Source organism: Microcaecilia unicolor, chromosome 2 (genome assembly GCF_901765095.1).
Source record: "Microcaecilia unicolor chromosome 2, aMicUni1.1, whole genome shotgun sequence".
Classification (NCBI taxonomy): Eukaryota; Metazoa; Chordata; class Amphibia; order Gymnophiona; family Siphonopidae; genus Microcaecilia; species Microcaecilia unicolor.
Window position 1 is genome coordinate 358378318 of NC_044032.1, and position 24409 is coordinate 358402726.

Sequence of the window (24409 nt, forward strand, 5' to 3'; positions counted from 1 at the left end):
CCTCCCGAGTTGTTCAGCGGCGACTTCTCCTCCCTCCGGATCCGTCCCTCACTGACCTGTCCTTCGAATTCTTCAGGGCAAGCAGTCTTGCCTGCCCGCTGCCAGCGCTGACTCTCCCCTGCCGGTTCGCGCTTCAAAATGGCCGCCGAGACTTACAAGGGCGGCCTCCAAGACTTCAGCAGAAGTCTCACGAGTCCGCCTCTGGAAGTCTCGGTGGCCATTTTTAAAGTGCGAACCGGCAGCGAGGGAGAGTTAGCGCTGGCAGCGGGCAGGCAAGACTACCTGCCCCGAAGAATTCGAAGGGCAGGTCGGTGAGGGATGGATCTGGAGGGAGGGAGGGAGGAGAGCCGGCTCGCGTGTTTTAACAACCGGCTCGCAAGTTGGAAGAAAAGTTAACAACCGGCTCTTGCGAGCCGGTGTGAGCCGGCTCCAGCACATCACTGGATATGAGTTTGTTAGCGCAGGGTGGTAAGCTTCTACAAATCGGGGTTGACGTGCTGGGCATTCGCTTTATAGATTTTCTAAATTTTATTCTCTTAAAGCTTAGCAAGCTCTTGCAAGCCATGGGTTTTGAAGGCAGCAAAGGGTAATTCCCTCACTTTTTGTAACACTGTGGAAAATCAAAACTATGTGAGGGAAATGCCTGTGGAAAAGTACTACGTTCCAATACATTATACTCACTTCTTTGTGTATGGCCATGTTCAGGTTCATGTGTTTAAAATTGAGAATCATAGCTCTGCCATCGGCCAATGATTATCATCGGCAGACCAAAAGATATTGGCTGATGTACACCGAGGACAAATAACGCATACACGCTTTAAAGGGTGGCGAAATGCAGCTGGGTGACTACTTTCTCGATAGTTATGCCGTCATTAACGGCAAGTGCACTGCTTTTCAATTTAACGGGTGCTTTTACCACTGCTGTACAAACTGTTATGATTCTAAAAAACAGAATCTTCTGACGGGCACCACCTTTGGATTTCTCAACTGCAAAACACAGTGTAAGGCAGATTACCTAAAAAAGAAAGGGTTTAAGGTCATCAGTATTTGGAAATATGAGTAGGACAGTTTGGTTAACAAGGATAAGGGATGTGTGGCCTTCCTGAGCACAGCAGCATTACCCGAACCTTTAGTTCCATAAGACACCCTTTTTGGAGGCAGAACGAACACCATGTGTCTGTACTATCAGATTAAACAGGATGACAAAATACACTATTATGATTTTACCAGCCTGTACCCTTTTGTCAATAAAACAAAAGAATATTTGATCGGTCACCCCCAAATCATCTAAGAAAATTTCGGCCCCCTCTCCAATTATTTCAGGCTTGTGAAAGTCAAGGTGTTCCCGCCACGTGGACTCTTTTTCTCCATACTGCCTGTTAGAGTGCATGGTAAACTCATGTTGCTGTTGTGTCACACCTGAGTCATAACGGGTCAGTGGAAGAAATGCACCCACGATGATGGCGAGAGAGCCCTGGTGGGAATGTTGTGTACTGTAGAATTGGAAATGGCTATCTCTAAAGTGTACAGGGTGGGAGAAATCAACGTCTGGCATTCTGAACAGACATACACAACTCTTTGCAGAATTATAAACCAGGGGCTTAGCTACGTGGGGCCACGGGGGCATGGGCCCCTGTAGATTTGGCCCTGGCCCCTGCTGCCAACCCTCCCCCGCCGCCAACGTCGGGTTCCTTTTCTGGCGGGAGTCCCCAACCCCCGCCAGCCAAAGTCCTGTTCTCCGGCGCGGCCACGTTGCTGATCTGCAAAGGCAGGCTTCTGTTTCTGTGAGTCATATGTGCGGGACGTCAGACTTACAGAAACCTGCCCTTGCAGATCAGCAACGCAGCCGCGCCGGAGAAGAGGACATCGTCTGACGTGGATTGGGGACCCCCCGCCAGCAAAGGTACCCGACGGTGGCGGGGGAGGGTTGGCAGCGGGGGGGGGGGGGGGGTTAAAGGGGTTGGCGCTGGGGGGATCAAAGGTGGTAGTGGCGGTGGGGAGGTCAAAAATGATGGGGGGGGGGGGGGTCGGCGGCGCTGGGGAGGGCTAAAATGTGCCCCCTCACCTCGGGCTCTGGACCCCCCTCCCGCCGAAGTCTGGCTACGTCCCTGATATAAACATACATGTGAGTCAAAAGCAGGAAGCATCGGGGTTTCCTCTGTGGTGTACTGATGCCGAACAGCAACACAGGTACATAGATGATTTCTATCAGAAAGAAGGTGTGCTTTTACGCGCTGACCAGATAACCGTGAACTCTGCAAAACGACAAATTCAAAACTTTTCTTAAACTTTTTGTGGTGGAAGTTTGGTCAAAGAAGAAATCTACCTACCACAAGCATCGTCAGAAACCCTGATGAGCTGTACATGTACCTGTTTTCCCCAGAATACACCGTGTTGTCTTTCAATCTTATAGATGATGATGATGTGGCAAGCGTCACCTGGAAGCACAGGAAGGAACTTTGTGCACTGTCGGGTAACACTTACATGTTCATAGCCTCTTTTACAACAGCACATGCCCGGATAGGGTACCTGGTCAAAATAGCCCCGACAAAAAGGTTCCAAACAAAAAAAGCTCCCGACATAACAGCCACTGTCAAAACAGCCTGCCCACAATATAGCCCATGACAAATTAACCCTCTGACAAAAGGGCCCAATGAGGCTGCCTAGAATATAGCACTGCATTTTTTTCTAGGGGGCTATTTTGCTATGGGGGCTATTTTGTCAAGGGTTATTTTGTGGGACGGGCCATTTTGTCAAGGGCTATTTTGTTACCAGGCTGTTTTGTCAGGGCTTTTTTGTTGGGGCTATTTTGTCAGGGCTGTTATGTCGGGGTGCCGGACCCTGGGCTCCCTTCTCTACAGTCCACTGCACTGACTACTAGCCTACTCCAGGGAACACTTGCTACTGTAATAGGAATGGCCATTATATCTGAAGGTGTCATAGCACCTGGTATGTAATGTCACTATCACAACTTTGGGGGATGGGAGGGGGTCAGTGTCCACTGGGGGATTAAGGGGGGACTGACACCTTTATCTCTCCAATCATAGGAGCCAATTCTGTGGGTGCTTGAACACCCCCAATAATGAGCAAGCTCTTTCATTGTGTCCAGGGAGGAGTCATTTCCATTGGGGTTAGCACCCCTAAATATTTTGAAAAGTTGGCTCCTATGTCTCCAGTAGTCATCTGGTCATTTAGGGCTACTTCTTGTACTTTAGTTGTGTTTGAAACAGGTCTAGACAAAACTGTATCAATGTTTGCCCCAGGAGTTTTGGTTTTGTTCCATTATGGCAGAAAAGCATCTAACTTTTGGGAACGCCAAAGACCTGCCCAAAACACCCCCCCCCCCCCAACAATGCTTCCGTGAAATTTGGATCAACTGCGGAGAAAAATGTCACAAATCAGAGTTTTGAAAAACGCAGCTTGGACATTTATGCGATGAAAACATCCTTCTGTTGCTTTTTGACATTTTTTAGACATTTTTCTCTTTTGAAAATGAGCACCTAAGTATAATCAGTAAGAAAAATCCAGTTTGAGAGATAATTTAATACCAGAAAAATTACACATTCATTACCAAAAATATAGTTGTACACAAGTTACTCCTTTATGCCTTTAGCCAAAATATGGGATCATGAATTACCTCTATAACTGAGTGTGCCATAGCATGAAAGGCCCTTGATTATTATGCTTTATGTAATTTGTTTTTGAAAATTTTACCTTATTGGCAAAGGGATTTTTCATATTAAGAAAACAATGTCGAGGAAGGTTTCCATGCTCATCTGGGTGTAGCATAAGGAATCGGCTCCAGCATCTCAGCACCTCCGGAATTGTCACTGAGTCCAGTACAGAAAGATAGAATTATGATTCAAAGTCATCACTGACAGTGTGTATGAATTTAAATTAATCATTGATTTAAACAAATTCCTCAATTTAAAACACTAAGAATTATGAAGGCATGTTTGAAAATTGCCCACCACATGGGTATGCATGATTATGCACTAATAGCCAACACACACATAACAGTGCTGGGGAGGCATTCCTGGGGTTTGGATTGGGGTGAATACTCATTAACCCATTAGTGCCCAATGTTCCCATATGGACACTTATTATGGGAACATTGGGCACTAATGGGTTACCATATTTTTATATTTGCAAAAGCATGCCCTTAATTACATGGGAAGAGTACTCACACAAGTAATAGAAGCAAATCTATAAGCATATTTTTCCTGAGTCAGTTTTGAAAGGGAAGCTATATATATGTTCATTGTTTAAAAATTGCCCCTATATTTATACAATTGTGTCATAAGTGTAAGGAGGTAGTCAAGTCTATAAGAAATATAACTGTATCATTGCACTAAAAATGTGTGTGCCTCTGTTTCAAGGACACAATGGTTTTATTTCCAGCTATGTGGTAACTATAGTCAAAAGGGTATTTTAAACACAATCAAGTCAATATTCAGCCAGGGCAATGAGGGGCCCTTTTACATAGGCGCACTGAAAAATGGCCTGCGGTAGTATAGACACGTGTTTTGGGCGCACACTGAATCATTTTTCACCACGCCTGTAAAAAATACCTTTTAATAATTTTTGTCGAAAATGGACATGCGGCAAAATCAAAATTGCCACACGGCCATTTGGGGTCTGAGACCTTACCGTCAGCCATTGAGAACTAGCGATGAGAACTCACGTGGTAATGACCTATGCGCGTAAAATGCCAAATACCGCCCGTGTGCCAGAAAATAAAAATATTTTCTGGCGCGCGTAGCGGACACATGTCAAAAATGAAATTACCACAAAAGTCATATGGTAGCCGGGCAGTAACTCAAAACTGACGCGCATTGGATGCGCATAGGCATCTACGTGGCTTAGTAAAAGGGCCCCTGAGTGTATTTTGTAAACATCGGCTACTATGACTGAAATAAATCCAGACATTCAGTGCTGGGATCCAGGTAGTGGCTGATGCTGAGTATCTGGATTCACTGGTGACTGCTGCTGCGATATTCAGCCTTCTATCTGGATAGTTAATTGGATAAAATTAGGACATCCTTTTTCCTGTTCTAACTTTATGCAGTTAATTATCAGATTAATGAACTGAATATTGCTGTTCACTGGATAACTCAGGGGATCACAGACCACCCCAGTGCTCTCCTGATAGCACCAGGCAGTCTACAATGATTTTCAGCAGGATTATCCAGATAGTACCACTGAAAATCAATAACTGGTCTTAATGCTGCTACCTGGATAAGCAGCTTTGAATATTGGGCCAAATAATTCCATTTTGCAATAGATAAAGATAAGGAGAAGGGATTAGTTACAATCAAAGCATTTTAAGTATTATGTACAGGTTCGTATTTTGTACCTGGGGCAATGAAGGGTTAAGGTGCGCTAGCATTCTTAGCTCACGCTAAAAATCAGCTGGTCCTAGACGCTGAGCTGCCCATTGGTGTCTCGACATTTACCACCAGCTGATTTCTACCACGAACTAAAAACGCTACCGTGGCTTAATAAAAAAGACCCTCTTAGTGCCATTTGTAGAATTTCCTTCTTTATGTACATCTCGACAGTGCATTTTCTAGATGAGAAACTCGGTTTTAAAGCTGAAAGTATGCACTGTTGACACAGACAATGCTACCAGAATATGGCCATGCAGAGCAACATTTATTACTTATTTATTTCCAGAGAAATTATGTAGGGATTATTGCAGATTCTTCCTTGTCTATGAAGCCCTGTTAAAGAACAGTGATACAGAAGGTGTTTTTCAATTGAAAACTATTATGCTATCTGAGGGATTTTTTTGAGTTTAACTAACTTTCGTATAGTTGTACAGGCTTTTATATTTCTATTATTTGATTACTGTAATGTTTTGTTTTTAGTCTTCCCTATGTACATGCTTAGAGCTCTGCAGGTTGCTCAATGCGACTGCTCGACTTATTTTCAGGGTCTCTACATATTTCTTTGTTTTCCTGTTTTCTGCAGGGCTAGTTTTAAAAATTTGACTTTGCTTTTTAAAGCTTTACACGCTAATATACCTACATGAATCACTGCTACTCTGAAACCTTATGACACTGCAAGTTCTTTGTTCAGCTGATAAAGGTCTCCTTGATGTTCCTTTGTTTAAAAAAGAAGAATACAGGGACTCTCTTTTTATGATTGTAGGACCAAAGCTTGGAATACACTACTTCTGGAGTTGCATTCTATTCAGGAACCCTTTTACTAAAGGGTTGGCGCTCAGCATTGCCCCTTTTTTCCATTTGTGTAGAGGTATTTAGTGCTTCACCTGAGGGCTTGTACTTACCTGGGGACCTTGATCACCCTGTCCTGATGATTCTAGTTTAAAGTCCTTTTCTGTAGGTAAGCCATTGTGCTGCTGAAAACACATTCTTCCCTTCTTTGATAGATGGACACCATCTCTGCTCAGAAGCCCTTGAAAAAGCATTCCATGGTCCAGGAAACCAAAATGCTCTTGAGACACCATCTGTGCAACCACATATTTGCCTCCAGGATGCAAGTTTCTCTACCTTGTCCTTTCAACAGGGAGAATTGAGGAGAACGCCACCTGTGCACCTGTCTGCTTCAGCCTTTCTCCCAGAGCCATGAAGTCACTGTTGATACTTAATTAATTTGGCTTGTTGACAAAGGCTAGCTGGAATAAACAGGTCTTCAAATTTTTATGTGAATGTATTGTTGCCAGTAGAGTATCCCAGGAAGAGTTTTCTGCTCATGGATTGCGTTTTGTGCTTTCAGAGCAGATCCCTGGGCACAGTATGTCAGAAAGGTGTAACCTTCTCAGGAACAAGTGTAAATGCACATAACTGAAGTATATAGAAGGTGTGTATTTTACAACTTTTGCAGATACTTTGAGAGGCATTTTCAATATAATGTCTAAGTCCGACTTTGAACGTTTTGCACACAACGTCCAAAATCTGAATAGGAAAGAAAGTAATTTTCGAAAAAAGGAAAATGTCTATCTTTTTTTCCAAAAATACTGTTTTGAACAAAGTTTTGTGTTTTGTACATTTTGTTTTGACCATTAACGTAGAAAATGAAGCCATTCGAATGTAGGAGGGGCTAGCATTTTTCCTAGACTGGTCCCCCAGACATCCCAGGAGAGCAATGGGGTACCCTAGGGGCCACTGCAGTGGATTTCAAATAAATGCTCCCAGGTACATATCTCACCACCGAACCCACCCAAAAGCCACTATCCCGAACTGTACACCACTATAATAGCCCTTACCTATATGTGGGTACAGTGGGTTTCTGGGGAGTTTTGGAGGGCTCACAGTTTCCACCACAAGTGTAATAGGTAGGGGGAGGTATGGACCTGGGTCCACCTGTCTGCAGTGCACTACACCCACTACTAGACTACTCCAGGGACCTGCATACTGCTCTAATGGACCTGAGTATAGCATCTGAGGCTGGCATACAGGCTAGTAAGTAATGTTTTAAATCACATTTGTTTTTGGGTAGGGGGTGGGAGGGAGTCAGTGATCACTGAAGGTGTAGGGGGAGGTCATCTCTGATTCCCTCCAGTGGTCATTTGGTCATTTAGGGCACTTTTTTGTGCCTTATTCATTTTAAAAACAGATCTAGCTCTAAACATCTTTGTTTTAGTTCTGGATGGTTTTGTTTTGTTCCATTATGGCTGAAAACATCCAAGCCTTAGGAATACCCAAATCCTGCCTTTAACATGCCCTGTCATGACTCTTGGAGCTTGGTAATTAGAAGCCCCAATATCATGGAGTATAACCCTGGCACAGCAATCACCTGAAGTCTCTATTATTTTATGAAGTCTCTTTTATTGAATAAATCACAGATAATTTACTCACAGATAGATGTTCAGGATACAGAGACTTCTTAATCTGGAGGTTGTGGGAGGTGGAGATCTGAAGAGAGGTAGTTGTATTGCAGGGGGAGGGGAAGGTAGTTGAACAGGTAGAAATAGTCCAAAGTTGGGTGACTGGAATGTGCGATATCTCATTTGGAAGAAGATATTCTCAGGGTAAAAAACCAGGTTCTTTACAGGGAGTTCTCAGCAGGACAGAGCTGTGTGGAGCCAGATGGTGTTAGCTCCATGTCCCTGGCCATAATGGTGAAAGAAGCCCCGCGTGGCTGAAAGGACAAAGAAGTGGTGGGGCTTCACACAGGGAGGAGCAGATAGAGACCAATGGGGACAGAGCCTGCCATCAGATAGCAAGGGGTAGTCCTAGAGATAGGAGGGAATGGTCATACCTGGGTGACCTCTGAGGACAGATAGTAAGACTGAACAGGAAGACAAAAGAGCCAAGCTTGGCAGAGAGAGAGAGAGAGAGAGAGAGAGAGAGAGAGAGAGAGAGAGAGAGAGAGAGGGAGAGGGAAGGTCTGGGCAGCCTCACAACCAGTGGTAACAGTTCTTACACAGCCAAACAAGTGTGGTTGCACTGCCTGTGAACTACATTACCCACAGTGCATTTCTCATGTATTTTTCCAGTGGAAACTGCAGCATTGATAGCCCTTGGGACTGAGAATAACAGTAAAGGCATTACACACATTTTAGGATCACGTTATAAACTAGTGCGAGGCTGTCGGAGGTCAGAACATGCCCTCAACATTCTCCCTTGAGATATGGATGCACTGCAGATAAACAGCATAGAAAAACATTTGTAAAATAGGTTTCAAAAATACCGATTTGGACATTTTTGTGAGAAAAATGTCCAAATGATGCTTTATGTCCCTTTTTAGATGTTTTTCTATTTTGAAAATGATCCCCTTTGTGACTTAACCCCTGCTCTGCTCAAATTACATCACTGAAAAAGCCTGTATGTGGGTCATTTGAAAGGCAACTCTATAGTGCAGCACATTCAGTTATATACGCCTAGCATGCGTAAACGTACAGAAATGTGTCACATGCATAAGCTCCCCATGTGCTATTCTATAAGGGTGTGTGTAGATGCTACCACTGTTCCCTCTAAGCTGAGCAGGAGTCCTACAATTGCATTGCTGCCAGTGGGAGGGATGCTTAAATATGTTTTCAATTGCTAGGGACAGGCAGGTTCCCTGGAGTCCTGCACAGCTTGCATGTTCTACACTATTGAAAATGTGATAGTCAAACAGCACCACCCACTGGCAGGACTGTAGCTGGAGGACTCCCTTTCAGCTTAGAGGGAACAGTGGATGCTACAATGCGTAAAGGTAAGAGTAGGTGGAGCATGGTAGGAGTACAGGCCAGGCTGCCACTTACACACGTAACTTGCAAAATACGGTAAGCTCCACTCGTTGCATACTGCAGATAGGCATGCCTTTGAATGCTTGCCATTGACCTGGTATAAATGGGCATGCCTACACTGAGGCACACCAATGCAGATTTATGCTTCTAGTCCTTAACAGAATCCAGGTGCCTAGTTGCGGTTATAGAATAGAAACTCCTTGTACAGCAATGAGGCATCTAAATGGTAACGCCGAGTTATAGAATTACTCCCTAAATGTACATACTTGTCATCGCATGTATATTTACATGTATAACCCCTAGGGTAATTTTATTAGAGAGAATGTGTGCCCATAAAACAAGATTTATACATGCAAAATCCTTTACAAAATTACTGCCTGAATGTAAAAGTTATGAAGATAATGTTGAAAAGCATTTCTGCAGTTGCCAGCAGGGCCTACTGCATAGAAGCCCTTTTTTTTTCCATTATGGGTCGAGGACGTCCATGTGTTAGACACGCCCAAGTCCCGCCTCCGATACACCCCCTTGAACTGTCCCTGAGACGGAAAGCAGTTGGGGACGTCCAAAATCGACTTTCGATTATACCGATTCGGATGACCCTGGGAGAAGGATGCCCATCTTCTGATTTGAGTCGAAAGATGGGCGTCCTTCTCTTTCAAAAATGAGCCCAAAGGTTAACTGGGTAGAAGCAATATTCAGTGCCTTAACCCCCCACACAGACATCTAGATAACTAAGGGCAGCTTTTTTGCTGTCCTAAGTTACCCAAAGAGTTAGAACATAAGAGTTTCACTACTGGGTTAGACCAAAGGTCCATCCCGCCCGGTATTCTGCTTCCAACAGTGGCTAATCCAGGTTACAAATACCTGGAATAGTCACAAAAATTAGCAACATTCCATGTTACTTAATCCCAAGGATAAGCAGTGGCTTTCCCCAAGACTACCTTAATAATACACCTTTTTAAAAACCCAAACTGCTTATACCACTTACTCTGGCAAAGAGTTCCAGAGCTTAACTATATGCTGAGTGAAAAATTATTTTCTCCTATTTGTTTTAAATGTGCTACTATTTAAGTTCATGGAGTGTCCCCTAGTCTTTTTGAAAGAGTAAACAAGTGATTCTCATTTGCCCGTTCCACTCATAAGTACATAAGTATTGCCATACTGGGAAAGACCAAAGGTCCATCGAGCCCAGCATCCTGTTTCCAACAGAGGCCAATCCAGGTCACAAATACCCGGCAAGATCCCAAAAATGTACAAAACATTTTATACTGCTTATCCCAGAAATAGTGGATTTTCCCCAAGTCCATTTAATAACGGTCTATGGACTTTTCCTTAGGAAGCCATCCAAACCTTTTTTAAACTGTGCTAAGCTAACCGCCTTTACCACATTCTCTGGCAACAAATTCCAGAGTTTAATTACACGTTGAGTGAAGAAACATTTTCTCAGATTCGTTTTAAATTTACTACATTGTAGCTTCATCGCATGCCCCCTAGTCCTAGTATTTTTGGAAAGCGTGAACAGACGCTTCACATCTACCCGTTCAACTCCACTCATTATTTTATAGACCTCTATCATATCTCCCCTCAGCCGCCCTTTTCTCCAAGCTGAAGAGCCCTAGCCGCTTTAGCCTTTCCTCATAGGAAAGTCGTCCCATCCCCTTTATCATTTTCACCGCCCTTCTCTGCACCTTTTCTAATTCCACTATATCTTTTTTGAGATGTGGCGACCAGAATTGAACACAATATTCGAAGTGCGGTTGCACCATGGAGCATTTTATCACCATTCAGTATTTTATCTTCTCTCAGCTGTCTCCCCTCAACTGTCTCTTTTTCAAGTTGAAGAGACCTAACCTTGTTAGCCTTTCCTCATTTGAGAGTCTTTCCATTCCCTTAATCATTTTGGTCACCTTTCTGCAGATACTGGTGCAATCACTGATCTCTGGGTAGCTACTTGATCTGCACAGGCTCCACTCCTAGATTGCCCCATTGCTATCCGGATAATGCTGAGGTACTCTGTAGAGATTTTCAGTGGCATTATTTGATTAATGCCAATGAAAATCCAGGTATAGACCTTGCCGTGCAGCCCTTGCTACCCACCCAGATAAGTAGCTTTGAATATTGGGCCATTCTATTCTAAGAGAGTAATTTTATAACCAGCCACCTATATGTGGCCAATAAGTGCCTATTTTGAGGCTATATCATGAAGACATATTTCTGCTTTTTTTTTGTCTTTATATAAAATACTATGTGCAAAGCAGCAGCAATCAGGCCTAGACTGAAGTTGCATTTAGACTTGCTTGGGAGCAGGCATTAATGCTCATGTGTAAAGTACATACATATTTATAAATAACTCATGTAAATCCTGAATCTGGCCACAAAGCATCCCCACAACATAATGCTGCTATCACTCTGCTTTACTGTAGGGATGACGTTAGCAGGATGTGCTGTGTTTATTTTATCACTCAGCATTGAGACAAAAGAGTTCCACTTTGGTCTTCCCAGAGCATAAAACCTTCTCTTACATGCGTACGATATCCCTTAAGAGTTTCTTAGTAAATGCTATGTGGCACATCATTTGGCTTTTCTTTAGCAGTGGCTTTGTTTTTGTCACCCTCCCATTCACACAATGATTGTGGAGTAAGCTTGAAATTACTGAACAGATATCTCCCCCAGTCTCAGGGCAAGATGCACTAAAATAAACGAGCCTGTAACGTGGGTTTTAAACTGCTTCTAGCCAGTTTAACGTGCAAGTAGTAAACCAGGACATGCACAAAACGGCATTGTCCTGTCACGGTAGCAGCTAACAAAAACGGAATGCAGATGAGCAAATTAGTATTATAATGTGTATAAATTGTATTACAATGAGAAGCACTACCGTTTTCCGATCCCCTCACTGTGGAAAACCTAACGGGAGGTCTGCACCTCTCGTTGGGGCTGCTGTGAGGGAATCGGAAGGGGAAAAAAAAACATCCAAGTGCTCATCAGGGACGTCCTTCACTCAAAAACAAAAAAAAGGACGTCCCTGACGAGCACTTGGACTTTTTTTTCTCCCCCAGATTTTTTTGTGATGGGTATTCTCAGTGCCACAGGCAGCCTTTCCAAACTGTTGCTCTCTGCCTCTGCTGATTGGATGCCTGCGACCTGCTATCTTCTTTCTGACAGTTGGAGTCTGCCACAGGTGGTCGTGCTGCTTGGACTGTTAAATCTGAAGGCACCCCGAAAATGTACCACTGCCGGAGAGAATCGGGAAGGGTGGGGACGTCCAAATCAAAAAAACTATTTGGATGTCCATTTCGGTTATGCCCCTCCTCCAGGTCTCTCTCAGCCAATCACAGCGCGTTTAGCTGTCACCGGTGTCAGCTAAACGCGCTGTGATTGGCTCAGAGAGACCTGGAGGAGGGGCATAATCGAAGTTTTTTTGATTTGGGGTGACGGGAGACAAGTGAGTGCGCGCACTGAAGAATTCCAAAAGAAGAGTTCCCCGGCCACGAGCTCTTCCGTTCCTACGCGCGCGCTGGTGACAGCACAGATCCGGCTTCTTCCTTCTTCCACCCTGCTTGTAACGAGCCTGTACCTCCCCCTCCCTCCCTCCCCCCTCCTCGCAGCACTAGATAAAAGCTGCTTGTTTGTCGGCTCTGCTGCAGCGCTGACTATCTGTGCTCCTGGATCTGGATCGATTATGGGGACGACTTGTTTTTTTGAAAGACGTCCATAAAGGACATCCTTGGCATGCGCAGAGCAGCCAGCATAACGCTTGGCTGCTCTGCGCATGCTCAGCTGGCCGACTGGCTTGGAAGGAAATCCCATGCAAATGAGCTAGCAGCGACCAGCTCATTTGCATTCGATTTCCTTGATGCATGCCCGTCCCTTACCGATTCGCTAAGGAATCGGTAAGGGAAGTGCTTTAACAATTTTTTAGTGCATCTTGGCCTCAGTCAGAGACCTCTGTAGCTTTGTAAATCTTAGGCCTCATGTGACTTTTATCAGCAGTTTTTTTAAAACCCAGAGCTACCAACTTTGGAGGGATGGCCTAATCAGGCAGTATCTTTGTGGTGCCAAACTCTTTCCACTTTACAGTGATTGACCTGGCAGTGCTCCAAAGGATATTCACACAGAAAACAGTGAAGGTGACTCAAAAACAAGTAGACGATGCTCCAATGGTCTAAAAGTTTTACTGTCCAACAACAAAGACTCGACACAGTCATGTTTCAGCCAACTGTCCTGCCTCAGGAGTATATATGTAAAGAACATTTTATGGATTATACGAAGAAAGCCAATAGAGTGGATACTCTGGAGGGAATAGAAACCATGGAGAAGGGATCTTCAAACGTTAGAAGAATGGTCAAGTGTCTGGCAGTTAATAATTAATGCCAAGAATCACCCTTGGCCCGTGATTGAACATAACGGGTGTTACCTGGCAATGCGTGTTCAGGATTTGTGGCTGTATTGAGATTGAGCTTTGATGACCTTTCACAAGATAGAGGGTACATCGATATCTTTACCATCTGAAGAGCACGAGATAAGTGCGGTATCATTTGATAAGTGATCCATGAACCAACTGATTTGAACATTGTTCAGCACATCCAGCACTGTACAAAAAGACACTTTTTCAGTGTAACTTTTGTGGACATTATGAACTGCAGTTATATTCACTGCAATTTATGTATATGACACAAAGTTATATTTATTATTATGGTTTATTCTAAAAAACATGGGTTTAAATGGGTGATTGGTGGATGAATGACGTTTTAATTGGTATTATCTAGATTGTAAGCTCTTTGAGCAGGGACTGTCTTTGTGTATGGTGTACAGTGCTGCGTATGCCTTGTAGCGCTATATAAATGGTAGTAGTAGTAGTATTAGTGTCATGTGTGAGGGCACTTAGATATAATAAACGGGTGTTTTGTATTTCAAAAACAGCTACTGGAGTTTTAGTGTGTTATACATACAAAAAGAATGCCAGAAAATAACCAAGTACAAAAAAAATCCCTAAGCCTAATTTAGGGGTCTTTTTATGAACCTGTGGCAAATGTGGGCCTGCGCTGGTGTTGGCCTGTGTTTTTGATGCATCCGAGGCCCCCTTTTACCACAGTGGGTAAAATGCAGGTCTTTGTTTTTTTCAAGAAATGGCCGTGTGGAAAGTGAAGCACTTGCCATGTGGCCATTTCAGGGGGGGGGGGGGGAGGGAGCACTTACTGCCACCAATTGAGGTGACGGTAAGGGCTCCCACGCTAACCCACTGATAACTGGGTAGCATGTGGCACTGCCCAATTACCGCTGGGTATACAGTGGCACTAGAAAAATGTAAATATTTTTGCAGCCCTGAAAATGGCATGGTACTTCCTTTTAGCGAGCAGTAAGCCTGCATTGGGCTTACCATCACTTCGTAAAAGGGCCCCTTAATATACAAATATAAACAGAGTCATGCCATATAATTGCTACGGAAATTTGAAAAATTCTTGCCGATGATTGACCAGGTGAGTATGCCCTAACTGCAGGTATCTGTAAGAGAAGGGGTAACAGGTAAACCGTTACCCAATGCTAAACCAGTAGAACATAAGAACAGCCATACTGGGTCAGACCAATGATCCATCTAGCCCACTATCCTGCTTCCAGCAGTGGCCAATCCAGTAGAAGCAATTTACAGACAATGCTTTTGAAAGCAGTTAATTCAGAAGGCCAGAAACAGTGAGTAAATTAATTTTATTGACTATATTTTCCCCTTGGTAAAAGATGTACGAAAGCTAATACAGAATATAGTGAGGATGAAGTCGAGTACTAGCAGGGGAGATTGTTCTTTTGATGATTTGGAAAATGTCTATAATTAAACTGTCTGGAAAATCCTACAAGATAAGCTAATCAAACTGGGGTTTTTTTTTAGAGAGGAATGGATAGAAAAAAAAATCACTTTTTTCTTTTTTTTTGTTACTTTTTTTTATATACAGTAGTCTGCTGTTAATTGTGAGAAACTCCATTTCCTCTATCTAGTCCTGTCAAACCAATAACTGTGCCAGTTGTGGCAGTGTCTCTTTCTAAGCGGTAAGAAACCAGTCTGAAGCTAAACATTTTCTAACTTGATTTTGAGACTTTTTTTCAGAAGAATGAAGAGAGAAGAGCGGTTGTGGTGGACTGAAGATCACATGTCGGTGAGGACAGCAATTTTGTCTCTTCTATGCTACTACTCCCGCCTCCTCCCTCAGCCTATTGGGCAGGTGTTAGTCCAATGACAACGTTAGGGTGGTGGACTTTGGTCCTGAGGAACTGAGTTCGATTCCCACTTCAGGCACAGGCAGCTCCTTGTGACTCTGGGCAAGTCACTTAACCCTCCATTGCCACAGGTACAAATAAGTACCTGTATATAATATGTAAGCCACATTGAGTCTGCCATGAGTGGGAAAGCGCGGGGTACAAATGAAATAAAAAAAAAAAGTCAAGATGGAAAGCTTAGACTCCATGCAATATACAAAGTTTCTAAAGGGATTCTTTCAGGCTTATTTTCGAAAGAGATCGCTGGCCATCTTCCAACACAAATCGGGAGATGGCCGGCCATCTCCTAAAACCGGCCAAATCGGTATAATCGAAAGCCAATTTTTGGACACACTCGCCGGCATTTTCACGACCAAGTCTCAAAAAGGTGCCCAAACTGACCAGATGACCACCGGAAGGAATCGGGGATGACCTCCCCATACTCCCCCAGTGGTCACCAACCCCCTCCCACCCCCCACCACCAAACTTTAAAACTTTTTGCCAGTCTCTATGCCAGCCAGCTCCATGACAACAGTATGCAGGTCCCTGAAGCAGATTTAAAGCCAGGTGCACTAAACTGCATGGAAGAGTCCTTCCCTTACCGATCCCTTAGTGAATCGGTATGGGAAGGGCATGCATGAAGGAAATCGCATGCAAATGAGCTGCTCATTTGCACTCGAATTTCCTTCCCTAGGAGTGGAAGCCAGTCGGCCAGCTCGTAAAAAAAAAAGGATGTTGCTGATCAGTTATGTTATGACTTACTTGTTCTGGAGAGCTGTATTTTATGATACTGTTTTGAGAAATGTTCAATAAAGACTTTATACAAATTAAAAAAAAAGTCCCTGACGTGCACTTTCCCTTAATGGCTGTCTTTCTCTCCAAAGGGGAACTCAAAACTGCTTTTGCTTACAGCTTATTTAGTAGTAACAGTGGGATTTGAACCAGCCACCTCTATATTACAAGACCAGTGCTGTTACTACTTGGCTACAGCTCCACTTACTTGTATGTCCCTCCCTTTTGATTATACCCCTTCAGGTCTCTCTCAGCCAATCACAGCATGTTTAGCTGTCGGTGAGTGGCTGAGAGAGACCTGGAGGGGCATAATCAAAAGGGAGGAACAGCCAAGTAAGTGGAGCTGTGGCCAAGTGGTTACAGCACTGATCTTGTAATGAAGTGGTGGCCAGTTTAAATCCCACTGTTACTACTAAAAAAGCTGTGAGCAAAAACAGTTTTGAGTTCCCCTTTGGGGAGAAAGACAGTCATTAAGGGGAAATGCACGGCCAGCAAGGGAAAATGCATGCCAGGGACTTTTTTAATTTCTATGAAGTCTTTATTGAACATTTCTCAAAACAGTACCACAAAATACAGCCCTCCAGAACAAGTAAGTCATAGGATAACTGATCAGCAAGATCTAAACATCCAGAAGTACCAGTGCACTATGAATGCTGGCCCCTCCCACGGCCAAATGCCTTGGGTTTGACAGGGTTTGAGATGGCCGGTTCCAGTCCATTATCGCTGAAAAACGAAGTTGGCCATCTCAAACCCGGCGATCTATGGCATTTGGCCGGCCCCAACCGTATTAACGAAACAAAAGATGGCTGGCCATCTTTTTCGATAATACGGCTCCGGAGAGCTCTTTGCAGCGCCGCCAAAATAGATGGCCGGCCATCTATTTGGCCGGCGCCATTCGATTATGCCCCTTTGCATACCTTCTCTCACCCCCCTATCCTTTCTTTCTCTCACAGACACCTCCAGGCTTAACCATTAGACAGGCTAGGCAGTCACCTAGAGTGGCAACTTCTGGGTGGAACAAAAAGAGCTGCAGTCAAAGCAAAACAATAGATCCCAACAGCACCCACTTTTACCAACAGGATATGTGGGCAGTTTTCAAGTAGCCCATTTACCTGATGGAGAACATGCAGCACTGATGTTTGTTTTAGATACTGCCACTGATTTTAACCCTTTGAGGGGTAATTCTGTAAGGAGCTGTGTAGGGCTGTGTAGGCTGCAGAAAGATGCATAAATGCTGGTATTTATTTAGATTTTGCTCACACCTTTTTCAGTAGTAACACAAGGTGAGTTACATTCAGGTACTCTGGATATTTCTGAGTCATAGGAGAGCTCACAATCTAAGTTTGTACCTGAGGCAATGGAAGGCTAAGTGACTTGCCCAAGATCACAAGGAGCAGCAGTGGGGTTTGAACTGGCCCTCTCAGGATTGCAAGACCTGTGCTCAAACCACTAGGCCACTCCTCCACTAGACATTTGTGCACATAAGTGGCCCCATAAACGCAGAAATCACCTCACAGAATACCAACTAGTGGAAGAGTACGAGTCATGATTTGATAGTGTGTACTTTGCCAGGTGGCATGTGCATGGGTGAAGTTTGTGAAGGGCATGGATGTATGCATGTAAATGATAAAATTATATCATTTATGGGCATAATGTGTTCATATCCTGGCACAAGCATTTACACCAGCTATAGGAATGCCATAAGTGATTATGCCTTAATATACATATGTTTTCTGTCAATTGTGTTTGCATTCAATTAAGAAATGTAAGCACCTATATATAGGCCAAGGACCGAGTTTCTGGACCTCACTGATGACGCATGCATAGGGTACTTCTTCCATTCACCATCTCAATCTGATTTCTGTAGTCACTCAGAGCACAGAGACATTACTAGGCACCTTAGTTGCACAAATTAAACAAATTGTGAGCAAAGGGAAACAAGAGTTAATTATGCAACTAGACCTATCAAATGCTTGTAGCCTTGTTGATCATAATGCATTTTCAGTTTTGGATGATATAGAGATATCAGGAGATGTGTTGAGTTGGATTAGGGGATTTCTTTCAACAAGATCATATACCCATCACAGTACTTTTCGCTTTGTTGTTCCACATTTGTGGAACTCCATGCCACTGTCAAGACATAGTGAATGTAATCTAAAGAAATTTAAATCACTCTTGAAGGCATGGTTGTTCCAGCAAGCATACTCCAGTGAATAAGGTGGCTCCTTTGGGTGCTGGTATCTGGGGGAGAGTATGTATGAATGCCAGCTTTATGGTTGAAGCCAGTTTTAATTACGTATTGCTCTGCTTTGATCTGTCTGTCAGTTAAAGCATTATATCAATTCATGAATAAATAAATAAATAATATGGAGTTAAGATGCAGGGAGTTTTTTCTGAGAATTGCTCTCTGGTATGTGGGGTGCCACAGGGGTCCCCTTTATCATATGTTTTGTTTAACATCTTACTATCAACTTTGGGAAAGAAATTAGAAATTGCAGGCTATCAAACATTCATTTATGTAGACAATACCTCTATCTTATTTCTGGCTATTACCGAGTTATGGGATATATCTCATAAATTATCCCATTGTATTTCTCTGATTATTGATTGGATGAGTAGCAGTCACTTGAAATTGAATAAAGAGAAAGCAAAATTTCTGCTGATGGGCCCTAAAGTCAATTTAAGCTATGAATCAGCTTTCAAAATAAATGGTACAGACTATAATTTGAAACATTCCCTTACATTACTGGGAATCATTTTGGACTGTAAATTAACAATGGAAGATCAGATTAATCTTGTAAAAAGTTCTTTTTGGATTATGAGAAAGTTGAGCAACTTCATAAACATATAACAATTTAGAAGGTCCTTTTTTTTTTGTTACATTTGTGCCCTGCGCTTTCCCACTCATGGCAGGCTCAATGCGGCTTACATGGGGCAATGGAGGGTTAAGTGACTTGCCCAGAGTCACAAGGAGCTGCCTGTGCCTGAAGTGGGAATTGAACTCAGTTCCTCAGGACCAAAGTCCACCACCCTAACCACTAGGCCACTCCTCTACTTCTACTAAGGGGCACCAAAAAATGGCCTGCGGTACTATAGATGCGTGTTTTAGGCATGCGCAGAATTATTTTTAGTGCACCTACAAAAAAAATGCCTTTTTAAATTTTTTGCCCAAAACAGACATGTGGCAAAATCAAAATTGGCGCGTGTCCATTTTGGTTCTGAGACCTTACCGCAAGCCATTGACCTAGCGGTAAGGTCTCATGCGGTAACTGGGCGGTAATGGTCTGTGCAAGTTGAATTCCATTTGACGTGTGTAGCTACAGCGCATCGGAAAATAAAAAATATTTTTCAGATGTGCATAGTGGACTCACGTCAAAATTAAAATTACCACAAGGGCCATGCGGTAACCGGACGGTAACTCCAATTTAGTGCGGGTTTGGTGCGCGTTGGCGCCTACAAGGCTTAGTAAAAGGGCCCCCGAACTGGTAGTCCAGGCCTTAATTTTAAGTAAACTGGACTACTGTAATACTGTGTATCTTGGCATTTCTAAGTGCTTATGGAAAGACTGCAGGCAGTCCAAAATGTGGTGATCGAGTTAATTTATGTCCGTGAACAATATGATAGCATAACTCCTTTTTTAGTTGCTCTTCACTGGCTTCCTGTGGAAGAAAGAATCTTATATACATTATGTTATTTAATATTTAAGATCTTATGTGGATTAGTACCTCAGTCCACGATTTATCTTATATATAGATCAACTATTAATCAACATTATGCATTTTGAAATTTAATGCTGTTGTTGTTCCCAAATTCTAAAGGCATTTCATCTTAGTTTATTTCTTGTTTTTCTTTTCAAGCAGGAAGTATTTGGGCCATCCTAAGGAATTCAGATGTCTAACAAGTTCTGACATTAAAAAACAGCAAGTAAAATAAATATGTTTTACAAATATATTCTTTCCAGATAGTTATACCATCAGTATGTTAAGTAAAGTTATTACTGTTTTTTGTTGATCTAGCTCTTTTTAAAATAAAAATTTTTTTTTTTGCAATCTTGATTAGAACTAAAGTTGGTTAAAGTGGAATATAAGAGATGTAACTGTAGCTGAAACAATTGGAGCATCTGCTCCGCTCCACCACTCACAGGGGACAACCCATGCCTGTGCACTTCAAGGTCATCTCTGTCCAGCTTCTCTTGCTACTGGCAGCTTCCAGACCATCCTGGCAGCCACCGCAGGCCTCAGCCATCTCCATATGTAATCACAAAGTTTCTCACCGCCTTTCTCACACACACTCCTGACTACATTGCATTCCTCCAGACCCTGTAGCAGAGACAGGACACCATGGCTGCATTTTATGAAATTGCCTGCTTTCCCTCTGTCCTCATTGTCATTGATTGCACACACATCGTTTTCAGGTCCCCCAGAGGCAGAAAGCCCACTTACAGCAAGTAGTGACTAACACCCAGGGGAGATCACAGATGCCTGTCAAAGATTCCCAGAATCCTGTCATGACTCCTATATCCTCGGCCACTTTCAGAGTGGAGAGATCAGAGAGGATGGCTCTTAGATAAGAGGCACCCCTCCCCCCACCAGGCACCTATCTGTCAATTAATGGCATCTTTGATACACGTACGTTTTATAGAATTTTCCTGAATATGGGTAGTGCCAGAGAAAATCATGACAGACTGCCTAGGCGCTATCATACTAGTGCTAGAGTGGAGCATGGCTGTTCTGCTTAGTTACCTGGAGAGCAGCGATATTCAATCCACTATCAAGAGAGCTATCCAGATAAATTTAGCAGGGCTGCATTTCCATCAAAATTGTAATCTCGATTAATCGCACGATTAAAGGTAGGTTATTGTTTAGTTTTGTTCCCACTGCAGCTCATTGTAACTCCAGGCAAGTCACTTAATCCTCCATTGCCCAGAGTCAGAAGGAGCTACAGTGGGAACAAAAATAAATAAATAGCATACCGTTAATTGCGCAATTAATTGTGATTACAAATTTTAATCAAAACGCAACCCTAAAAAAGTCAAAGAATAAAAAGTAATGAAAAGATAAGAAATTCAAAATTACCAATTAAAGAATCTAAAACAGCATGCAGAATAGCTATAAAAGGCCTTCGATTTCACAGCCTACTTCAGAAATGCAGCCCTAAAATTAAGGGAAAGTGTAAGGCTGTCCTAAATATGCATAATTGCTTTGTTTTGGATTTTAACATAGAAGGGCGGTATATCAAATTTATTAAATAAAAAATAACCCCTCTGTTTACTAAGCTGCAGCAGAATGGGCTGCGTCAGCATTAGCTCACCATCATCTGCTAACGCAGTTTAGTAAACAGGGGGTAAATAAACTGCTGTGGCTGCCGCTTTAAAAGAATGGCACATGGTTGAAGGTTTGCCTAGGGCATTTAATACTCTTACACTGGCTCTGCACACCCCTATTTGTTTTTTAATCTGGTCCTTCTCGCTACTAGGGAGGGTCACAGAATACTCTGACAAGGAAGCAGCTTCAGAAATCTAGAATCACTTGATGCATTTGTTGATTGCTAGAATCTTCTCAATAATAGAGAACTATACTGCATCTGGAGCATAGGCGGTCGGTGGCCCAACTGTTTGGGGAGACTAAAGGGGGTGGGGTTATGGGTGGAGCCAGGGGCAAAGCTTATATCCACAATTGACAACACACAGAAAAAAAAATAAGTAAAAATAAAAGTCACAATTAATACCTTTTATTAAATTTAGATATTAGATATGTATCATATGTCAAAGAATAAAGTGGTTGCTCAAAGCATATACTAACCACAATCGCTCAACTGTAAAACACTATGCACAAATTTGTGCAAAAACACACTCAGAACCTTACTGTACCATAACACTAAGCATACCCTAATACACCAATATACCACCCATACAGAAAATACAGACCGTCAACAATATAAAACAAGGGATCATAATACCACAATTCTCATGTAGAGCCACAAAACACCCTTTTAGGGTGGATAGTGTTCACAATGAGCTCCTTTTATTAACGACCATATGTAGATCCTTCAAGAGGTAGTGTGTCATGATTTAGGCTCTAAAACCCTTTCTGATGTTTTGGTGCCACCTCAGTAAGGCCAACACACAATCTCTCCACTGCAAAACACTATACACAAACTTGTGCAAAAACACACTCATAACCTTACCAAACCATAACAACCTTGTTGTCTGCACATTTTATTTTTGTAGTCAAGCTGGTCCAGTGTCTATTTTCTGTTTTTCCTGTTTTTGCAGTATCCCCTGTCTGTTTGACATTTCTTCTGTCTTGTCCACCATTGATCTTCCATCTGTGTCCCTAATGGTCCCGTCCAGCATCTCCATTCTGTGTGTCCCTGTCCCATCTGCCCTCTTAGTGTCTCTGTCCTCCCATTACATTCAGCATCTTCCCCCTGTGTCTCTCTGTGTTGCTCTTTCCTGCATTTCATCCTGTTTGTCCCTCCCCACCCTACCCTACCTCATTGTGTCCAGCATTGCCCCTGTGTGTCCCTTTCCCTATGCTTTCTCCATGCCCTGCATCTCTTCGGTTTCCCTGACCTTCCTCTGTCTTTCCTTCCTCCTGCACTCCTACTCTGGGGCCGGAATGCCTTCCAGTATTGCTCTCTCTTGGGTCTCCAATATATCTCCCACTTTCTTCCATTCTGTCAATTCTCACTCTCTCCCCCCCCCCCCCATCTACCTTCTTATTCTCAGACGAGGAGGAGCGGAGGGCTGCTTCCTGCCCTTGGCTGTTTGACACCAGCATCCTGCGCCTTTCCTTTCCCAAATCTTCAGATTGGTTGGTTCTGAGGTGGAGAGGAGAGCGAGAATAAAGAAAAGCTTGATCGCTGAGGGTAGCGACACTGCAGCGATTAAGGCAGGCTGCCTCGATCTTCCCAGTGATGCCTCCCGCCCGCGCAGAACAGGAAGTTGCATCAGAAGAGGGCGGGAGGCATCACTGGGAAGATCGAGGCAGCCTGCCTTAATCACTGCTGCGCTGCAGTGTCGCTACTGACAGCGATCAAGGCAAATTAGCAGCACCATCGATTCGATCGGATGACCGACTACATATGCCCGCATCTGAAGCCTACTACAGAGCCTGGAGATCGTGAGGGGACACACACACACACACCGGCCGCTGCAGTAAGAGCTGGTAGGCTGGGTTTTAGTTGCTGCAATGCTGCTGGACATTTGGAGCAAGAGGCAGGCGGGGAAGCTCACAGCTGGGCTGGGGAGGCTTAGCCTCCCCAAGCCTCTTATACGGGGCGCCTATGATCTGGAGTCTGGTGTTTGACAAATATGAAACGTGGTGTCAGAAGTAAATCAATGACTGCAGAATACTGATAAGGAATTTCAGTAAGGCACTGGTTAATTGTGAATGTCAGTAAAAAAGGTACAAAAAAAGACAGGAAAGGAAAGGAAAACTGACTTGAGGCCTGCAATAACTTTGTCTGAACACAAGTAAAACAGAGCTCCCTATGGGTCTCTAACCCAAGTGGTCTCATATCCAACACCAAAATCCTTTTTAGGAACTATGAACTCCCCCTTAATCACTGGTCAGGAACCTTGAGTAAACTGAACTTTGCACTTCTACTGATCCCCCAAATCCAAGCAACCTTCAGGAGCCTATCACCTGCAATAACTATTCTGCCTGTCTCCATACATCAAAAAGAGAAGTCTTGTTACAGTGGTCACACCAATATAATTTCAAGGATAGACTACTGTAATGCACTCTACATTGATATGACCACAAAAGGTTTTCATGACTGAAGGTTGTAAGTGATCACATCACACCATTTCTGCAAAAATGTAATTGGCTACCAGTTAGAGAATGACACGAGGACGAGGACCCGCAGTAATTGCGGGGATGGGGATGGGGACAGAGCCCATGGGGATGGGGCAGGGATGGGGACAGATCCCATGGGGATGGGGCGGGGATGGGGACAGAGCCCATGAGGACAAGGGACAAACTTTGTCCCAGTGTCACTTTCTGCTTTGAAGCCTGTTAATGAACTGGACTGTTATTTATGTTTGATTGATGCAAAAAACAATATTTTTATTTTTTGGAAAAACAAGCAAACATGCTGGCCACAGCTAGCAAAATTTCCATGGGGCATCCTGTACATCCTGCTACCAGCACATCTTCTAAGAAGACA

General features: G+C 43.4%; 1 protein-coding gene across 1 annotated transcript in view; it reads right to left on the reverse strand.

Annotated features, from left to right (window-relative positions):
• LOC115462079 overlaps positions 1-24409 on the reverse strand; it is a 136234-nt gene that overhangs the window by 87798 nt on the left and 24027 nt on the right. Inside the window, exon 3 of the mRNA XM_030192117.1 lies at positions 3715-3830. Within this exon, the coding sequence (XP_030047977.1) occupies positions 3715-3830 (116 nt within the window). The remainder of the gene's footprint in view (positions 1-3714; positions 3831-24409) is intronic.